This window comes from Gopherus evgoodei, chromosome 20 (genome assembly GCF_007399415.2).
Source record: "Gopherus evgoodei ecotype Sinaloan lineage chromosome 20, rGopEvg1_v1.p, whole genome shotgun sequence".
Taxonomy (NCBI): domain Eukaryota; kingdom Metazoa; phylum Chordata; order Testudines; family Testudinidae; genus Gopherus; species Gopherus evgoodei.
Window position 1 is genome coordinate 19,360,585 of NC_044341.1, and position 18,275 is coordinate 19,378,859.

The 18,275-nt window shown below is 44.3% G+C and overlaps 1 protein-coding gene across 2 annotated transcripts in view; it reads right to left on the bottom strand.

Moving 5' to 3' along the window:
- Positions 1-10,752: 10,752 nt before the first annotated feature.
- ZMPSTE24 (zinc metallopeptidase STE24) overlaps positions 10,753-18,275 on the bottom strand; it is an 80,627-nt gene continuing 73,104 nt past the window's right edge. For both annotated transcript variants that reach the window (XM_030538893.1, XM_030538894.1), the window contains exon 10: positions 10,753-11,610. In XM_030538893.1, the coding sequence (XP_030394753.1) occupies positions 11,386-11,610 (225 nt within the window). In that variant the 3' untranslated portion in view covers positions 10,753-11,385. The remainder of the gene's footprint in view (positions 11,611-18,275) is intronic.

Genomic DNA, 18,275 nt, shown 5'->3' on the forward strand with positions numbered 1-18,275 from the left:
TGCAGTCATACTGCACCGTCTTCTGGCGAGCAGCCAGGAGATGACAATGGCTAGCAGTCGTACTGCACCGCCTTCTACCGAGCACCCAGGAGCAGCCAGGAGATGACGGCTAGCAGTCTTACTGCACCGTCTGCTGCCAGCCTAAGATGTATAAGAGAGATGAAGTAGATCAAAACAAGAGACCAGATTTGTTTTGTATTCATTTGCTCCCCGCCCCCTCAATAGTCAGGGGAGGGATAGTTTAGTGGTTGAGCAATGACCTGCTAAACCCAGGGTTTTGAGCTCAATCCCTGAGGGGGCCATTCTGTGTGACAGTTGTGTGTGCTTCTCCTTGATGCAACCTGTTACCAAAATATTGGATTTGCCTAGCTGAGAGCCAATAACAGCCTGACAGGGATAAGGAAAAATGCTTTATTTTGCAGAAGAAAGGAGAGCCTGTACCTTGGTATAAAAGACTTTGTTTTACATAAATTTTATACATTTTATACACATTTAGATAAAGATTTTTGTGTGATAACACTTGATTGGTAGTTGTTAAATTTTATATTTTGTTATTTGTTTAGTAAAAACTGGTTTGACGCAAGTTTTCTCTGCTTTGAGGCAAAAGAAAAGAGAGTTTAAAAGTTTAGGCTACTGTGTTTGTGAGGCTTTGCCCCCCCCCTACTGGCCGCTTGTAAGCTATTAAGGGGGGCCAGCAGTAGCTTTTACAGTCCCCCCTTCGGGCCTGACAATCTGTGTGCCATTTAGCACACGTTTATTTTGCAAAGTTACTTTTGCTATTTTATTAATTTTTTGTTGCAGTTTTTGGAAAGTGTTTATTGATGCATTAGCTGCTTTTTTACGTTTTGCAGAAATATTTACAACTGCTTTTTTAAGCTTAGCTATTTTTAACCCAGGAATGAGTGCATGGACAAAAGAGTGGAATCCTATCTGTTTGTCTGACAACTTAGGGATTGGGGCACTGACTATAAATTAGTTAGGTATACCAGGTGGTTTAATTTTTTAAATGTTTTAGTGAATAATTTAGTTTTACATGCATCATTCCCATGGACCTGTCAGGATCTGGTATGTGGGATCCCACACCCCCCTAACCGGTTTAAATGCTTGGAAGGAGCACTGTAAATGTTTACACTTTTACCCAGAAAATGTTTAAATATGTTTTTATGACCACAGATTAGATGGTACTTTTGATGTGTTTGTAAGGGCAATGGGCCAAGTCTGGTGTTTAAGATTATTTTGAATGGCCACTAGCTGGTTATTTAGGAAATTTTGGATTTTTAAACATACTAGATTTTATTGCAATGCCCTTTTAGCCTTAGTGATATTTAATATTATTTTTTTTGGTGTAGTACTATATTACATTTGTTATTTAATTATTTTTGATATTTTAAAAAGGCATTAACATTAATAGCCTTGGAGGGGGTGTATTACAGAGTAATGGGGGAGATGGCAGGGGCAACAAGGTGCCTTTGGTACCTGTTATTTAAAAATTAATTAGGGAGAGCAATACATACTGAAGGATTTATTTAGAAGACAGGGCGCAGCCTGTAGAACAAACTTTAAAATTTAATTAATACCACATGGGTTTTACAAATTTTTATTTGTCAGTGTATAATTTTTTGTTTTTTTACCAGGATTAGTTTTCAATACTTTTTGTAGTTAGGAATTTTTGGACTTTGGCAATTTTAGTGGAGTGTTTTTTTTGTGTGGTTTTTTTTTTTGAAACAGTTGTGGTTTAGCACTTTACCGGGGAGAGGTTACCTGCACATTACCCTGTAATGGTTTTGATTTTTTTAGAAAAATCCAAAGGCACAGTAGATTTGTTAGTGGGCAAGGGAGAGGTTATTAGCATTTCACCTTGTTGTTGTTTTTTTGCTGTTTAGAAGGCACAGCAGAGCTAGGAGGAGGAATAGGGTAATTATTAGTAGGAGAATTTTTTTGAGGTGGAGGGGTCTTTTTGCAGTGAGAATTATGGGTCCAAGCAGTTAGTTTTTGGCACTTTACAGCGGTGTTGGTAGTCAGCAGGACTTAATAAGGGCCTTTTTAGCATGGAGCCAAAGCAGTTTTTTGTTGGTGGACCTTTATATAGATTTAGTTTTTTTATTTTAAGGAGTGGCAGGGCTGCTAGGGTCTTTGGATAGCACTTCTTTACCTGTGAGAAAGGAAATCTAACATATTTTATTAGTGCCTGGCAGTGTTTTGCAGATTTTATAGCTGTTTGGGCACATTTAAGCCCCCTCCTTTCTTGGTTGTTAGCCAAGTTTAAGCTGTGAGCAGTGTTCTTGAATGGGGCCAGTTTTATTTTTAGCTTAAGCATGCTATTTTTAGTTAATTTATTTTTTATTTTTTTTTTAACTTATAAAGGAAACTTTTACTTTATATATATATATATATAAATAATGAAAGCATAAAACATTGCCATTATACAGCATATTGGTATTATTATTTAATATATGCCATATATACTTTTTTACTAAAATTATTTTTTACAGAGCTTTGGAGCAACAAGCCAGGACAAGCACACCTACTTTGAGGAGTTTACTTAATACAATTTTTAGTTTAATAACTTTTTACCATTTCCATCCCTTTGGCTAGAAACTTGAGGTAGCCAGAAGGATTTGATGTACAATATGGGGAGTGGGTTAACTTTTTATGTTTTTGCTTTTAAAGACTGTTTGTAGGCAAATTTTAACAACAATTTTTTTAATTAACAATTTGGCTAATGAAGTTTTTTTTTTAATTTAAGCAAATGTGTTAGACTTTAGTATATTACATTGTTTTGATTTATTTAAACACTTTGTATTTTAAGTTGAATAAAACAAGTATTTACATTTAACTTTTTTGTTTGATTTTAAATTACTATTTTATGAAACTATTAAACATAACAATTTTAGCCATGAGACAAATACCACAAAACAGAACATAGAACATAAAATATAATTTTTATTGAGCCAGTAAATGTATGGTACTTTAAATGCTGTTTAGCTGGCATTAGTTGTTTTTTTTTATTATTTGAAAGACAAAAAAAAAAGAGGTTTACTCTTTTGGGCAGTTAATTATTGCTTAAAATATACAAATACTTTTGTTGATTTTAGACAAAACAGAGGAATTACCTCATATTTTTTGGTATTTGTTTTATAGGCAGCCCAGGTTTTAGTGACTTTTACCTTATCAGTTAGATAATTTGCATTAATATAGATGCTTTTTGGCTTCCTTTTGGATTCAAAGTTATTTACAGCTTACCTTAAAAGGGACATAATTAACTTTACCAGAATTTTGATTGCTTTTTATTTTTAACTTTTGTTTTTAACACTGAAAGAAAACATTACTATTTATAGTGCCCCTTAGAGCCTAATAAAACTTTAATTACATAGCACTGTATACATTTTTAGCTAATTTAACTAAATTGTTTATAGGCAAATGATTGCAATTTAATAATTTTTGCCTGAATTTATTTACAAACATTTTAAAGACACCAAGAACTTTTTTTTAGCATTTTTACAAAGTTCAACTGCTGTTTTCTTCAGCAACTACAGTTAACTTTTTACTTTTTTTTAAATTACTTGCTTGTTTTCCAACAGCCACTTTTACTAACTTAAATTACCATTTTAAGTATTGTCCTGGGTATTTGAAATTCCTATGCTTATATTTACTTTTTTTTTTTAGCTATACTTTCAGAATTTTTTAACCAGTTTTTAAATTTTTGTTTGTTGCCTGCCTGCCTGGGCCCGATCCTGCTTTTCTTGCTGAACCGTCTCTTCCATGGGCACCAACTTGTTCCGCTACCAGTTTAGCTAGGAGGGTGGGCTTCTCAACTAGCCCCCAACCTTTCTGGTCTCTTCCCTTAAACATTTTTACTTACAAGACTACCCGAGTCCTCCCTCGTGAGGCTTGCCACCTGGACAAAACACATGGCCCATTGGCGTTTAACTTTTTAATTTTTTTTGACATTCCTTTTTGAACACTGGGTAAAGACCATTTACTTAACATATAATTCAAAGGACTATTCTTAGAGGGTTTATTCAGAGACCCACCCATCTGTCTGCTGACACTCAAACCGGACAGAGAATTACACAGAGAACAGAGGGAATTACGGTCTAATCCAGGTTTTTCTACTTCTACACACTGACCGCTACAGGGGACGAGACAGAAGGATATCAGTTCGACCTCAGAGTTTCATCACACGCAATAGCTTCCACCCTGAGGAATTACGAACGAGAGGTTCAGTTCTGCCCACACACCTAACGCCCAAATGAACAGAGCAAAAAAACAACAGTAACCAGTTAAACAGAACCGAACCAGATCCAGATAACAAACCAAACCAGATAGTTTCCTTATCCTATTAGTGCTCACCTTATCGGAGCACGAACCCCAGGGGCTGCGGTGAAGTGAGGAAGAGGGGTTAAGCACCCCAGTGGCGCCACTCCTAGTTTGCCGCAGCCATCTGGAGTCCAATGTCCGAGCTAGGAGAGTCCCATCTGGGTCGCCAGAAACTGTTACCGAAATATCGGGTCTGCACAGCTGAGAGCCAATAACAGCCTGACAAGGATAAAAGGAAAAATGCTTTATTCTGCAGAAGAAGGGAGAGCCTGTACCTTGGTACAAAAGACTTTGTCTTACACAAATTTTACAAACCTTTTATACACATTTAGACAAGACCCTTGTGTGTTAACACTTGATTGGTAGCTGTCAAATCTCACACTTTGTTATTTGTTCAGTAAAAACTGGTTTGAAGCAAGTTTTCTCTGCTTTGAGGCAGAAGAAAAGAGAGTGTTTAAAAGTTCAGGCTACTGTGTCCATGAGGCTTCTGCCCCCCGCTACTGGTCGCTTGTAAGCCATTAAGGGGGGCCAGCAGTAGCTTTCACAAACCCATCCCCTTTGTTGATTTTAATTCCCTGTAAGCCATGTCGTCAGTTGTCCCTCCCTCCAGACAGACAATGGCAGACAATTGTTTCATGCCTTTTTTCAGCGCAGCTGCCATAGCATGGGGCAAGCATGGAGCCCACTCAGATCACGGCGGCAATTATGAGCACTGTAAACACCACACACATTATCCTGCAGTATATGCATAACCAGAACCTGCAAAAGCAAAACCAGGCGAGGAGGCGACAGCAGCGCGGTGATAAGAGTGATGAGAACAGGGACACAGATGTCTCTCAAAGTACAGGGCCCAGCAATGCGGACATCATGGTGTTAATGGGGCAGGTTCATGCTGTGGAACACTGACTCTGGGCCCAGGAAACAAGCAGAGACTGGTGGGACCGCATAGAGTTGCGTATCTGGGACGATTCCCAGTGGCTGTGAAACTTTCGCATGCGTAAGGACACTTTCATGGAACTTTGTGACTTGCTTTCCCCTGCCCTGAAGCGCCAGAATACCAAGATGAGAGCAGTCCTCACAGTTCACAACTGGCGATAGCCCTGTGGAAGCTTGCAATGCCAGACAGCTACTGGTCAGTCAGGCATCAATTTGGAGTGGGCAAATCTACTGTGGGGGCTGCTGTGATCCAAGTAGCTAACACAATCAAAGAGCTGCTGATATTAAGGGTAGTGACTCTGGGAAATGTGCAGGTCACAGTGGATGGCTTTGCTGCAGTGGGATTCCCTAACTAGACGGAACCCATATCTCTATCTTGGCACCGGAGCACCAAGGCAGTGAGTACATAAACCGAAAGGGGTACTTTTCAATGGTGCTGCATGCACTGGTGGATCACAAAGGATGTTTCACCAACATCAACGTGGGATGGCTGGGAAAGGTACATGATGCTCGCATCTTCAGGAACTCTGGTCTGTTTGAACAGCTGCAGCAAGGGACTTTCTTCCCAGATCAGAAAATAACCGTTGGGGATGTTGAAATGCCTGTAGTTATCCTTGGGGACCCAGCCTACCCCTTAATGCCATGGCTCATGAATCTGTACACAAGCAGCAGCTGTTCAACTATAGGCTAAGCAAGTGCAGAATGGTGGAAGAATGTGCATTTGGACGTTTAAAAGTGCGCTGGCGCGGTTTACTGACTTGGATAGACCTCAGCAAAACCAATATTGCCATTGTTATTACTGCTTGCTGTGTGCTCCACAATATCTGTGAGAATAAGGGGGAGATGTTTATGGCGGGGTGGGAGGTTGAGGCAAATTGCCTGGCTGCTGATTACGCGCAGCCAGACACCAGGGCAGTTAGCATAGTACAGGAGGGCACGGTGTGCATCAGAGAAGCATTGAAAACCAGTTTCATGACTGGCCAGGCTACGATGTGAAAGTTCTGTTTGTTTCTCCTTGATGCCCCACCCCACCCCCTTTGGTTCACTCTACTTCCCTGTAAGCTAACCACTCTCCCCTCCCCACTTTGATCACCACTTGCAGAGGCAATAAAGTCACTGTTGCTTCACATTCATGCATTCTCTATTAATTCATCACACAAATAGGGGGATAACTGCCAAGGTAGCCTGGGTGGGTAGGGGGAGGAGGAAAGCACCAGGTGGGGTGGGGGAAGAGGGAAGGACAAGGCCACACTACACTTTAAAACTTATTGAATGCCAGCTTTCTGTTGCTTGGGCAGTCCTCTGGAGTGGAGTAGTTGGGTGCCAAGAGGCCCCCCCACCATGTTCCTGAGCTTCTGGGTGAGGATGCTATGGAACTTGGGAAGGAGGGTGGTTGGTTACACAGGGGATGTAGCAGCGGTCTGTGCTCATGCTGCCTTTCCTGAACCTCAACCATACGCTGGAGCATACCAGTTTGTTTCTCCAGTATCCTCACCCTTGCCTCTTGCCTTCTGTCAGCAAGCTGACACCACCTATCATCTTCAGCCCGCGACCTGTCCTCGCGTTCATATTGTGCTTTCCTGGACTCTGACATTGTCTGCCTCCACGCATTCTGCTGCGCTTTCAGCGTGGGAGGACTGCATGGGCTCAGAGAACATTTAATTGCAAATGTAGTTTTTTTTGGCCTTCTAATCTTCACTAGCCTCTGGAAAGGAGAAGATAGTGTGAGTGTTAAAACAGTTGCAGCTGGTGGAAGAAAAAAAAAAGGGAGTGTGGTAGTTAAAAAGACATTTAGGAGAACAATGGGTAGACTCTTTCATGGCAAACCTTGCTGTTAACATTACATAGCACATGTGCTTTTGGTACAAGGTCGCATTTTGCCTCTTATTGAGAGTAGGGTATGCTGGTTTGGTGTGAGAGATCACTCACGCAGGGCCGGGCAACAGAATTCGGCTTGCAGGCAGCCATGGTAAGACACAGTCTTTTGGCTTCTTTAACCTTCATAACATGTGGGAATAGTTTCAAACCGCAGCACCCTCATTTCCCATACCAAGCAGCCATTGGGTTGTCCATTTAAAATGGGTTGGCAATTTAAAAGGAGGGGCTGCAGTTTTCGGGTTAATGTGCAGCACAAACCCAACTAACACCCTCCCCCCCATTCTCTGGGATGATCGCTTCACCCCTCCCCTCACAGCGTGGCTAACAGTGGGGAACATTTCTGTTCATCCACAGGCAAACAACCCAGCAGGAACGGGCACCTCTGAATGTCCCCTTAATAAAATCAACCTATTTCAACCAGGTGACCATGCATGATATCACTCTCCTGAGGATAACAGAGACAGACAAAGAACGGATGTCTGAATACCAGCAAACACTGGGACCATATGCTGTGTTATGCAATGATTCCAGATTACGTGCTACTGGCCTGGCGTGGTAAAGTGTCCTATCATGGAGGACGGAATAAAGCTGCCCTCCCCAGAAACCTTTTGCAAAGGCTTTGGGAGTACGTCCAGGAGAGCTTTATGGAGATGTCCCTGGAGGATTTCCACTCCATTCCCAAACACATTAACAGACTTTTCCAGTAGCTGTATTGGCCGTGAATGCCAGGACAAATTAATCGTTAAACATGCTTGCTTTTAAACCATGCATAATATTTACAAAGGTACACTCATCAGAGGTCTCTTCTCTGCCTGGCGGGTCCAGGAGGCAGCCTTGGGTGGGTTCGGGGGGTACTGGCTCCAGGTCCAGGGTGAGAAACAGTTCCTGGCTGTTGAGGAAAATGGTTTCTCCACTTGCTTGCTCTGAGCTATATTCCTCATCCCCAAAACCCACATCCCTGTTGCGTGCTACTCCATTGACGGAGTCAAAGCAAAGGGTTGGGGTAGTGGTGGCTGCGCCTCCTAGAATGGCATGCAGCTCATCACAGAAGCGGCATGTTTGGGGCTCTGACACGGAGTGGCCGTTTGCCTTTTTGGTAGGCTTGTCTCAGCTCCTTAAGTTTCACGCAGCACTGCTGGGGGTCCCTGTTATAGCCTCTGTCCTTCATGCCCTTGGAGATTTTTTCAAATGTTTGGGCATTTCGTCTTTTGGAACGGAGTTCTGATAGCATGGATTCCCCATACAGCGATCAGATCCCATATCTCCAGTTTGGTCCATGCTGGATCTCTTTTGTGATTCTGGGACTCCATTATGGTCACCTCCGCTGATGAGATCTGCACCCACCTGCAGATTGCCACACTGGCAAAACAGGAAATGAAATTCAAAAGTTTGCGGGCCTTTTCCTGTCTACCTGGGCAGTGCATCTGAGTTGAGAGCGCTGTCCAGAGTGGTCACAATGGAGCACTCTGGGATAGCTCCTGGAGGCCAATACCGTTGAATTGTGACCATACTACCCCAAATTTGACCTGGCAAGGTCGATTTCAGCACTAATCCCCGCATTGGGGGAGAAGTACAGAAATAAATTTTAAGAGCCCTTTAAGTCAGAAAAAACAGCTTAGTTGTGTGGATGGGTAGAGGGTTAAATCAATGTAACGCTGTTAAATTTGACCTAAACTTGTAGTGTAGACCAAGGCTAAGACTTTCAACTATTTACAGAGTGAAAAGGAGAGTACATTAGGGAATCATAGAATATTAGGGTTGGAAGAGACCTCAGGAGGTCATCTAGTCCAATCCCTTGCTCAAAGCAGGACCAAACACCAACTGAATCATCCCAGCCAGGGCTTTGTCAGGCCAGGCCTTAAAAACCTCTAAGGATGGAGATTACATCACCTCCCTAGAGTAACTCTTTCCAGTGCTTCACCACCCTCCTAGTGAAACAGTGTTTCCTAATATCCAACCTAGTCCTCCCCCACTGCAACTTGAAACCATTGCTTCTTTTTCTGTCATCTGCCACCACTGAGAACAGCCTAGCTCCATCCTCTTTAGAACCTCGCTTCAGGTAGTTGAAGGCTGCTATCAAATCCCTCCTCACTCTTCTCTTCTGCAGACTAAATAACCCCAGTTCCCTCAGCCTCTCCTCGTAGGTCACGTGCCTCAGCCCCTCACTCATTTTAGTTTCCCTCCGCTGGACTCTCTCCAATTTGTCCACATCCCTTCTCTAGTGGGGGGCCCAAAACTGGATGCAACACTCCAGATGTGGCCTCACCAGTGCCAAATAGAGGGGAATAATCACTTCCCTCGATCTGCTGTCAATGCTCCTACAAATACAGCCCAATATGCCATTGGCCTTCCTGACAACAAGGGCACACTGCTGACTCATATCCAGCTTCTCGTCCACTGTAATGCCCAGTATCACAGGGGTAGCCGTGTTAGTCTGGATCTGTAAAAGCAACAAAGAGTCTTGCAGCACCTTATAGACTAACAGACATTTTGGAACATGAGCTTTCGTACGTGAATACCTACTTCGTCAGATGCATGTAATGCCCAAGTTGTTTCTGCAGAACTGCTGCTTAGCCAGTCAGTCCCAGCCTGTAGCGGTGCATGGAATTCTTCCTTCCAAAGTGCAGGACTCTGAACTTGTCCTTGTTGAACCTCATCACATTTCTTTTGGCCCAATCCTCCAATCTGTCTAGGTCACTCTGGACCCTACCCCTACCCTCCAGCATATCTACCTCTCCCCCAAGCTTAGTGTCATCTGTGAACTCAATGAGGGTGCAATTCATTCCATCACCCAGATCATTAATAAAGACATCGAACAAAACTGGCCCTAGGACCGACCCCTAGGGCACTCCGCTTGATAGCAGCTAATGCAAGAGAGGAGCTGCTCCAATGACCGTCACTGGCAGCAAGAAAGAACCGAAGAGGCGGTGGGTTGGCAAGGACCTATATACACCACAATGAAGGTGCCACTCCAGGGGGCTCCACAGTCGATTTGATGGGTATTGCTAGGGAAAAACCATCCGACAATCGTGCACACAGCACACACACACCTACGTGGAATGGATACGAACAATCACTCGAAGTATTATTTATCACTTCACATTACACAAGAACCAGGGTCACCTCATGAAATTAATAGGCAGCAGGCTTTACAACTTTAGGTAAGTTTGAGGAGGATTAGTCCATCAATGGCTATTAGCCAAGGTGGCCAGGGGGACAATGGATATTCTTTTGCCTCTGACTGCCAGATGCTGGAGCCCTGTCCTGTTCATTCCCTCTGAGGCATCTGACACTGGCCACTACTGTAAGACAGGATACTGGGCCACATGGACCATAGGTCTGACCCACTATATCCATTCTTATGAGCAGCTGCCACTCCTTGGAAGCAGCAGGAGTTTTGGGGAGGTGGGGCGGGAGGGGGGGACACAGGGATGACAAAAAGTTGAAAGCTTTCCTCCCTTCTATGGATCTTCTTGCTACCTTTCTGTAGCCCCTCCTCCATTGTCCACAGCCCCAATGAAGGGTGAGAAGATGTCACTGGAGCTGACACCAAGCCCCAGTATAGGGCTGCTGGTTAGAGTGCACAAGTGATGACTTCATCAAGAATGATCCCACACATTCTGGAGATGGAATTTATTGTTATTCCTCCATTGAAAGAAGAGGCAGTTTTATTATACCTAGGAAAGTAGCTTTTTCATTCATTGCACACAGGAATTTGAATCCATGGAAAAGGTGAGCCTTCTATCCAATACAACCACTTTTTAAATACATCTGAACAGTGATTAACTAGCATAAGCATTTGTCACATGAGGAGTTAAGTCACCCAAACCTTTTTCACTGTGAATTAGGAGCACAGGGCTGAGGTGCTGCCAATCAAACTGATGAGGGCAAAAAGCTACAGTTCACCTTACAAAAAAACTGAGAAATTGTCAAAAGCCGCATTCAAAATTTACACAAACTCAAAGGGTGTTTGCTTCTGGGGACGAGGGGAATTGCTTTCCCTCAAAGTGTTCTGTCATGTAAAGATAAAATTTAGTGAAAATGAAAAGCCTTTATACAATATATTCTCCAAATTCAGTCCCACAAGTTATTTTCTTAAAAATTCAGTTCAGTAAATTTAAGACACATTTCAGAAGCTAACTGCATTCAGATCAGGGAACATTGGAAGGATTACTTTAAAAAAAATAAAAAACAGCTCTGAATTTTGCTTCTGAGATGGAAGCACTGTCTCTGAACCAACAATGATTCCAATCAGTCTTGCTTTGCATCCTTCAAGGCTTGAAGTCTTTCTAACAGGGGAGGGTGGGAATAATGCCACATTGAAAATATCCAGTCAGAAACAGGAAATCCCAAGTTATCTTTGTTTAATTTGATCAGAGCAGAGTACAGGTCTTTAGCCTTCCCAAGCTCCTTGGCAAATGCATCAGCTTGAAACTCAAATCGTCGGCTCAATACAGTCAAGCAAAAGGAGAGAACCTGTAGTAGGAAAAACAGATGAAAATGGTATAAAATCTCAGCTGCCTACAGTTTCCTTATAGTGTCGGTAAATCATCCAGCAGGAATACCATCCATCAGCAAACCAGCTGGAAAGTTTTAACATCAGGGCTGTGCAACATTCTGCATTTGAGCTCAGCCCACCTTCCCATACCACCAAGTTGGGAAGTGTTCCAGGAGAGTCCCCAACCAAGTACCCTGTAACCTAGGGGAAGCTCACTGATCTTGAAATTAGTAAACAAATTCAAATCTCACCTCTATTGTGAGCTAATATTTCAGTGCACTTCATAGCCCTTAACACTGAAAACCTTGCACCCCCAATCCTAGAAGATAGTCAAATATTAATCTCCCATTTTACAAATAAGTTAACAGAGGATGCACAAGGCCTCTTCACAAACTGCTGGGAGTAGAGTCTAGGTCATTAATATGGCAGACACACATCTTATCCAATCAGTCACACTTCTCAATATAAAAGTGCCAAATCAGTAGGCATTGGTTATTCCATCTCTAACCACCAGATCGCAACCAGAAGGAGAGGAAGACTCTGAGAGTTCCATTCTCCAGTATTCTGCTCATGTCTAGCAGCATTACCCATAGAAAGAGAGTAAATCAAGTCTATGGTCAGTCTACACAGCAATTACTTCTGTTGCTCAGAGGCAGCAAGATTTCAACACAGCACAGATCTCTGAGGAGTTAGGATTGTGAGAGAACTGTGACAGAACTGTTTAGAACACTGCTTTATTTAATCCACAGAGTGAGAAAGCACTCTCAAAATAGACTTGATAGCTTAAAAACTATTTAATTATGGTGTAAAAAACTGCTGTTTCACATTTCATTCATTTTCACACATTTTGAATGATGGTGTCATAAATGGGCAGGTTGGAAGGTTAAAGATTCGGCTAACATTTTGGTTAGTAATGGAAGAGTACTGTCACATGGGAGAAGCTCATAGCTACAGCAGCTTCTCCAACGTCTACATCAGTGGTTTTCAAACGTTTTTTCTGGTGACCCAGTTGAAGAAAATTGTTGATGCCTGTGACCAAATGGAGCTGGGGATGAGGAATTTGGGGTGAGAGAGGGGCTCAGGGCTGGGGCACAAGGTTGGGGTGCAGGGGTGAGGGCTGTGGGGTGGGGCCAGGAATGTGGGGTTCAAGGGGGGGCTTTGGGCTAGGGCAGGGGGTTGGGGTGCAGAGAGGGGGCCAGGGCTCTGGGGTGGGACGCTAGTCCAAGATGGTCAACGCTAGTCCAAGATGGGCCAGAGACCCCCTTTGGCCTTTGGGATTAGGAAATAACAGAAGTAAAACCCCTTCCCTCTCAAATCTCGAGGAACCTCCGCCACAGCCCCCATACGTAGGAGGATTGCACCTCCTGGATGAGGAGCTGCTCATGAGAAGACTCCCTGAAAAGGGACAGGGATGAGGGGATGGATAAAAACTGAAGGATATTCTGACAGTCACTATACTCAGGATCCAATGGGCTGATGTTATGTATGACCATGCTGGGCTGAAGAGGAATAGACAGTCCAAAAATAAAAGGGGAGGCAGATCTGAAACAGCGACTAGTACAGTGCCCTTGGGCACACCTTCAGAAGGCCTGCTTGGGCCTGCCACTGCATCTGAGACCCCAACTGGAAGGCTGAGGTGGATGGGAGTGGTTGGTGCCATTTATAACTTCCACCTTTTTTTTGTAGGGCTCCTGTCTTGGAGGTGCCAAAAACTAATGAGGGTGCTGGGGCCTGTATTGCTTCCTGGAAGCTGACGGAGTGTACAGGGCTAAAGAATATAAGATGGCCCTTGAGTCCTTCAGGCTGTGAAGTCTTGTGTCCAAGAAAAGAGAGGAGCCTTCAAAGGGAAGGTCCTGGATAGACTGCTGAACCTTGTGAGGAAGGCCATTCGACTGGAGCCAAGAACACCACCTCACGGTGACAGCAGAGGTCACTGTCCTGGCTGCCAAGTCGGCAGCATTCAGAGCAACCTGGAGAGAGATCCAGGCCAGATTCTCATCCTCCTCCAAGAGGACAGCGAACTCCTTTGTTGAATCTTTGGGCAGGGAGTCTTTAAATTTAGTCAAGTAGTTCCACAGATTAAAATCATATTTCCCCAGCAAAGCCTGTTGGTTGGAGATACGTAGTTGAAGGCCACCCATCAAAAAGATCTGGTCTCTTGGTGTCTTTGTGCGTAGGGATAGTGCTTGACTGGCCCTGCCTCTTCCTTTCATTTGCTACAGACACCATCAGGGACCCTTGTGGGGGAATGTGAGTACAGGTATTCGAACCCGCTTGCTGGCACATAATACTTCTTCTCTGCCTTCTTTGAGGTAAGGGGCAGAGAAGAAGGACTTTGCCACAGGGCCTTGACCAGTCATATCATTACCTCACTGATGGGCAAGGCAACCATGGAGGGAGCTGCTGCAGCCAGGATATCAATAAGGCCGTGAGACGTCTTTTTGAGCTCCTCAATGTCAAGACCCAGTTTCGCAGCAAACTGCTTCATTCAGGTCCTGATGAGCCCTGAAGTCACCCTGTGGAAGCTGGCTACTGGGTCCCATGACAGCCTCATCTGGGGAGGATGAGGAGGATTGCATCAGAGGAGAGGTTCCTTCCTCTTTCTCTGGCTCAACTACATCTGCTGGAGCCATCTCCTGGACGTCGGTACTGCGGTCAATATTCGAGTCGGGGTCTGCTGCTGAGCAGGAGGGAGTGGTAGCCAGTCTCTCGGAAACCACTGAGTAGGAGCAATGGGAGGGAGGGCCCAATACTGGGGGAAACCTCTGGGGTTCCAGTAAGGCTACTGTATCAGCCACTGACCTGCTGGCCAGGTGCTGGTAAGGGGGTCGTCACCAAAGTCTGGTGATATATAAGCTGGTAGGCTTTAGATGGCATGTAAGGTTCCCCTTCAGACTCAGAAGAGGAGTCCTCTCAGAAACCACAGTGGAGCGGTACTCGCTTCTGCCTCCATGCAGTGCTGGGGTTCCAGAGAAGGACTGGTTATTGGGATGCCAGGATCAGGGAAAGCTTGACCCTAGAGGGTGCCAGGTATCCAGTGCTGGGAAAGGAGCCCAATGCTCTTTGTTCCCTCCCTTGCCTCCAGTCACCAGAGCCAGCAGGTGTCCCACTGGAGTTGACAGGACCGGTAGAGAAAAAAGATTCCTAGCTGCTTGGAAAGCCTCCAGTATTAATGCAACCATCAGATTGCTGGCACCGCGGTAGCTTCCAGGTATCAGCAGAAGGTCCCGGACTAGACTCAACACTTTAGGCAGAGATGACGGTGCCATTGCGGGCCCAAGAGTGGCCTGGCACAGGTTTCACTGTGCTGCCTTCCCCCGCTTGTCTTTCTTCTGTGTTGGCAAGCGCCCTCTGTTAGTGCACTGCTTCTTGTGCTTCTTCCTCAGCACCAGAGATGGTGAACCATTCTGGGAAGAGCTCCGTCCTGGAGGAGTGCTTCGCACCAGTGCTGAAGTACTTGGTGCCAAATGGAAGCAGCTTGGCTCTGAGACCGGTCTGAGGGCATCTTCAACGAAGATAGCCTTCAGCCTAATGTCTCTGTCCCTTTTAGTGCAGGGTCTGAAGTCCTGACAGATCTGGTACTTGTCCCTCACATGAGTTTCCCCCAAGCATTTTAAGCAGCTGGAGTGTGGGTCTCTCATGGGTAGAGGCTTGCCACAGGAGGCACAAGGTTTGAAGCCCAGGGACCAGGGCATGCACAGTTCCCGGGGCAAACAAGTCCCTTGACAATAGGAACTTACTAACTATATAAACTAACACTGATTACAAAAAAATATATACACCAAACTATGATAACTGCAAATGAAACACTGAGAAGAAAGACTTGCAGGAGCAAAAAGGGTTGTTCCAGCAAACGTCAGGGGAGGAAAGAAGGAACTGAGAGGGTGAGAGGCCGGCAGCACCCCTTACACTGGTGCATAAGTATGTGGCTCCAGAGGGTGCAAGAGCTGGCCCAACGGATACCAGTGAGGGAAAAATATCTGGCAATGGTGCGCACACACTCTAACATGGAATGGACATGAGCAAGCACGTGAACTCTCTCTTTGTGAAATGTTGTCTAGGGAAGGTGTGCTAAGATGGCTTCCAGCTCACTGGCTCTCCTGACTGAAGCAATGCCCACTATGAATGGCCACCTTCATGGACAGTGAGGCCATGGCACATGTTGCCATAGGTTTGAAGGGTAGACCGGTGAGTGTTGACAGGACAAGGTTAAGATTCCACTGAGGAGTAGGTTTAAGGATCAGTGGGAAGGTTCTGATAAAGCCCTTCACAAATATATGAGTTGAGTGTGTAAAGATGGAACTCTTCTCCAGAGGGATGAAGGCACTAAGCGCTGCTAGATGTACTTGCATTGAACTAAGAGCTAGACATGTATTCTTCAAGGGTAGGAGTGCCCATGGTACCTAGAAAACTTGGTGGAGTTGTGCCCAGTCCAAAAAGTGTCTCCATTTGACTAGGTAGCAGGTTCTAGTAGATTCTTTTCTACTTTGGTTAAGGGTCTCCTGAATGGCAGCAGAGCAAGAACATTCTATTTCCAGTGCCCATCCAAACATCAGACTGTGAGGTGAAGTGAGCATGGGTTGGGGTGCTTGATTTTCCCCTTGTCCTTGGTTAGATCAGGAAATGAGCAGATCCTGATAGATTGGTGGGTGGACATCATTAGAAGTTCAGTGAACCAGAACTGTCTGGGCCAGTAGGGTGCTAGGAGAAAGATGGTGGCTTTGTTGTGGCCTACTTTCCCTATGACTTGTGGGTGTAGGCAGATGGAAGCAAAGACGTATCTGAGGCCATCCATCCAAGAACTAAGAGATCACCACTCTTGGAGTTGTGACCCATTGCTCCCCTGGAATAATATACCAGTCTAATAGGTGTTACTGGTGGTAGAATGTCTGTGCCTAACCGGGTAAAGAATGTCAGTGAAGCCAAACGGCAAAAATTAAGATGTCTGTACACTAATGTGAGGAGCCTAGGTAACAAAATGGAGGAACTAGAGCTACTGGTGCAGGAAGTGAAACAGGATATTATAGGTATAACAGAAACATGGTGGAACAGTAGTCATGACTGGAGTACAGGTATTGAAGGCTATGTGCTGTTTAGGAAAGACAGAAATAAAGGCAAAGGTGGTGGAGTAGCATTGTATATCAATGATAAGGTAGACTGTAAAGAAATAAGAAGGGATGGAATGGGTAAGACAGAGGCTGTCTGGGTAAAAATCACATTGGGAAAGAAAGCCACTAGAGCCTCCCCTGAGATGGTGCTTGGGGTGTGCTACAGACCGATGGGATCTGATTTGGATATGGATAGAGACCTCTTTAATGTTTTTAATGAAGTAAACACTAATGAGAATGGTGTGATCATGGGAGACTTTAACTTCCCAGATATAGATTCATAGATTCATAGACTCTAGGACTGGAAGGGACCTCGAGAGGTTATCGAGTCCAGTCCCCTGCCCTCATGGCAGGACCAAATACTGTCTAGACCATCCCTGATACGACATTTATCTAACCTACTCTTAAATATCTCCAGAGATGGAGATTCCACAACCTCCCTAGGCAATCTATTCCAGTGTTTAACTACCCTGACAGTTAGGAACTTTTTCCTAATGTCCAACCTAAATCTCCCTTGCTGCAGTTTAAGCCCATTGCTTCTTCTTCTATCATTAGAGGCTAAGGTGAACAAGTTTTCTCCCTCCTCCTGATGACACCCTTTTAGATACCTGAAAACTGTTATCATGTCCCCTCTCAGTCTTCTCTTTTCCAAACTAAACCCAATTCTTTCAGCCTTCCTTCACAGGTCATGTTCTCAAGACCTTTAATCATTCTTGTTACTCTTCTCTGGACCCTCCCCAATTTCTCCACATCTTTCTTGAAATGCGGTGCCCAGAACCGGACACAATACTCCAATATAGACTGGAGGACAAGTGCTAATAACAATAATAGGGCTCAGATTTTTCTGGATGTGATAGCTGATGGATTTCTTCACCAAGTAGTTCAAGAACCAACAAGATTTGGTTTTGGTGAGTAGTAAGGACCTCAAAGAAGAAATGGTTGTAGGGGACAACCTTGGTTCGAGTGATCATGAGCTAATTCAGTTCAAACTAGATGGAAGGATAAACAAGAATAGATCTGGGACTAGGGTTTTTGATTTCAAAAGGGCTAACTTTAAAGAATTAAGGAAATTAGTTAGGGAACTGGATTGGACTGAAGAACTTGTGAATCTAAAGACAGAGGAAGCCTGGAATTACTTCAAGTCAAAGTTGCAGGGACTATCAGAAGCCTGCATACCAAGAAAGGGGAAAAAATCATAGGCAGGAGTTGTAGACCAAGCTGGATGAGCAAGCATCTCAAAGAGGTGATTAAGAAAAAGCAGAAAGCCTACAAGGAGTGGAAGATGGGCAGGATTAGCAAGGAAAGCTACTTTATTGAGGTCAGAACATGTAGGGATAAAGTGAGAAAGGCTAAAAACCATGTAGAGTTGGACCTTGCAAAGGGAATTAAAACCAATAGTAAAAGATTCTATAGCCACATAAATAAGAAGAAAACAAAGAAAAAAGAAGTGGGACTGCTAAACACTGAGGATGGAATGGAGGTTAAGGATATTCTAGGCATGGCCCAATATCTAAATAAATACTTTGCCTCAGTCT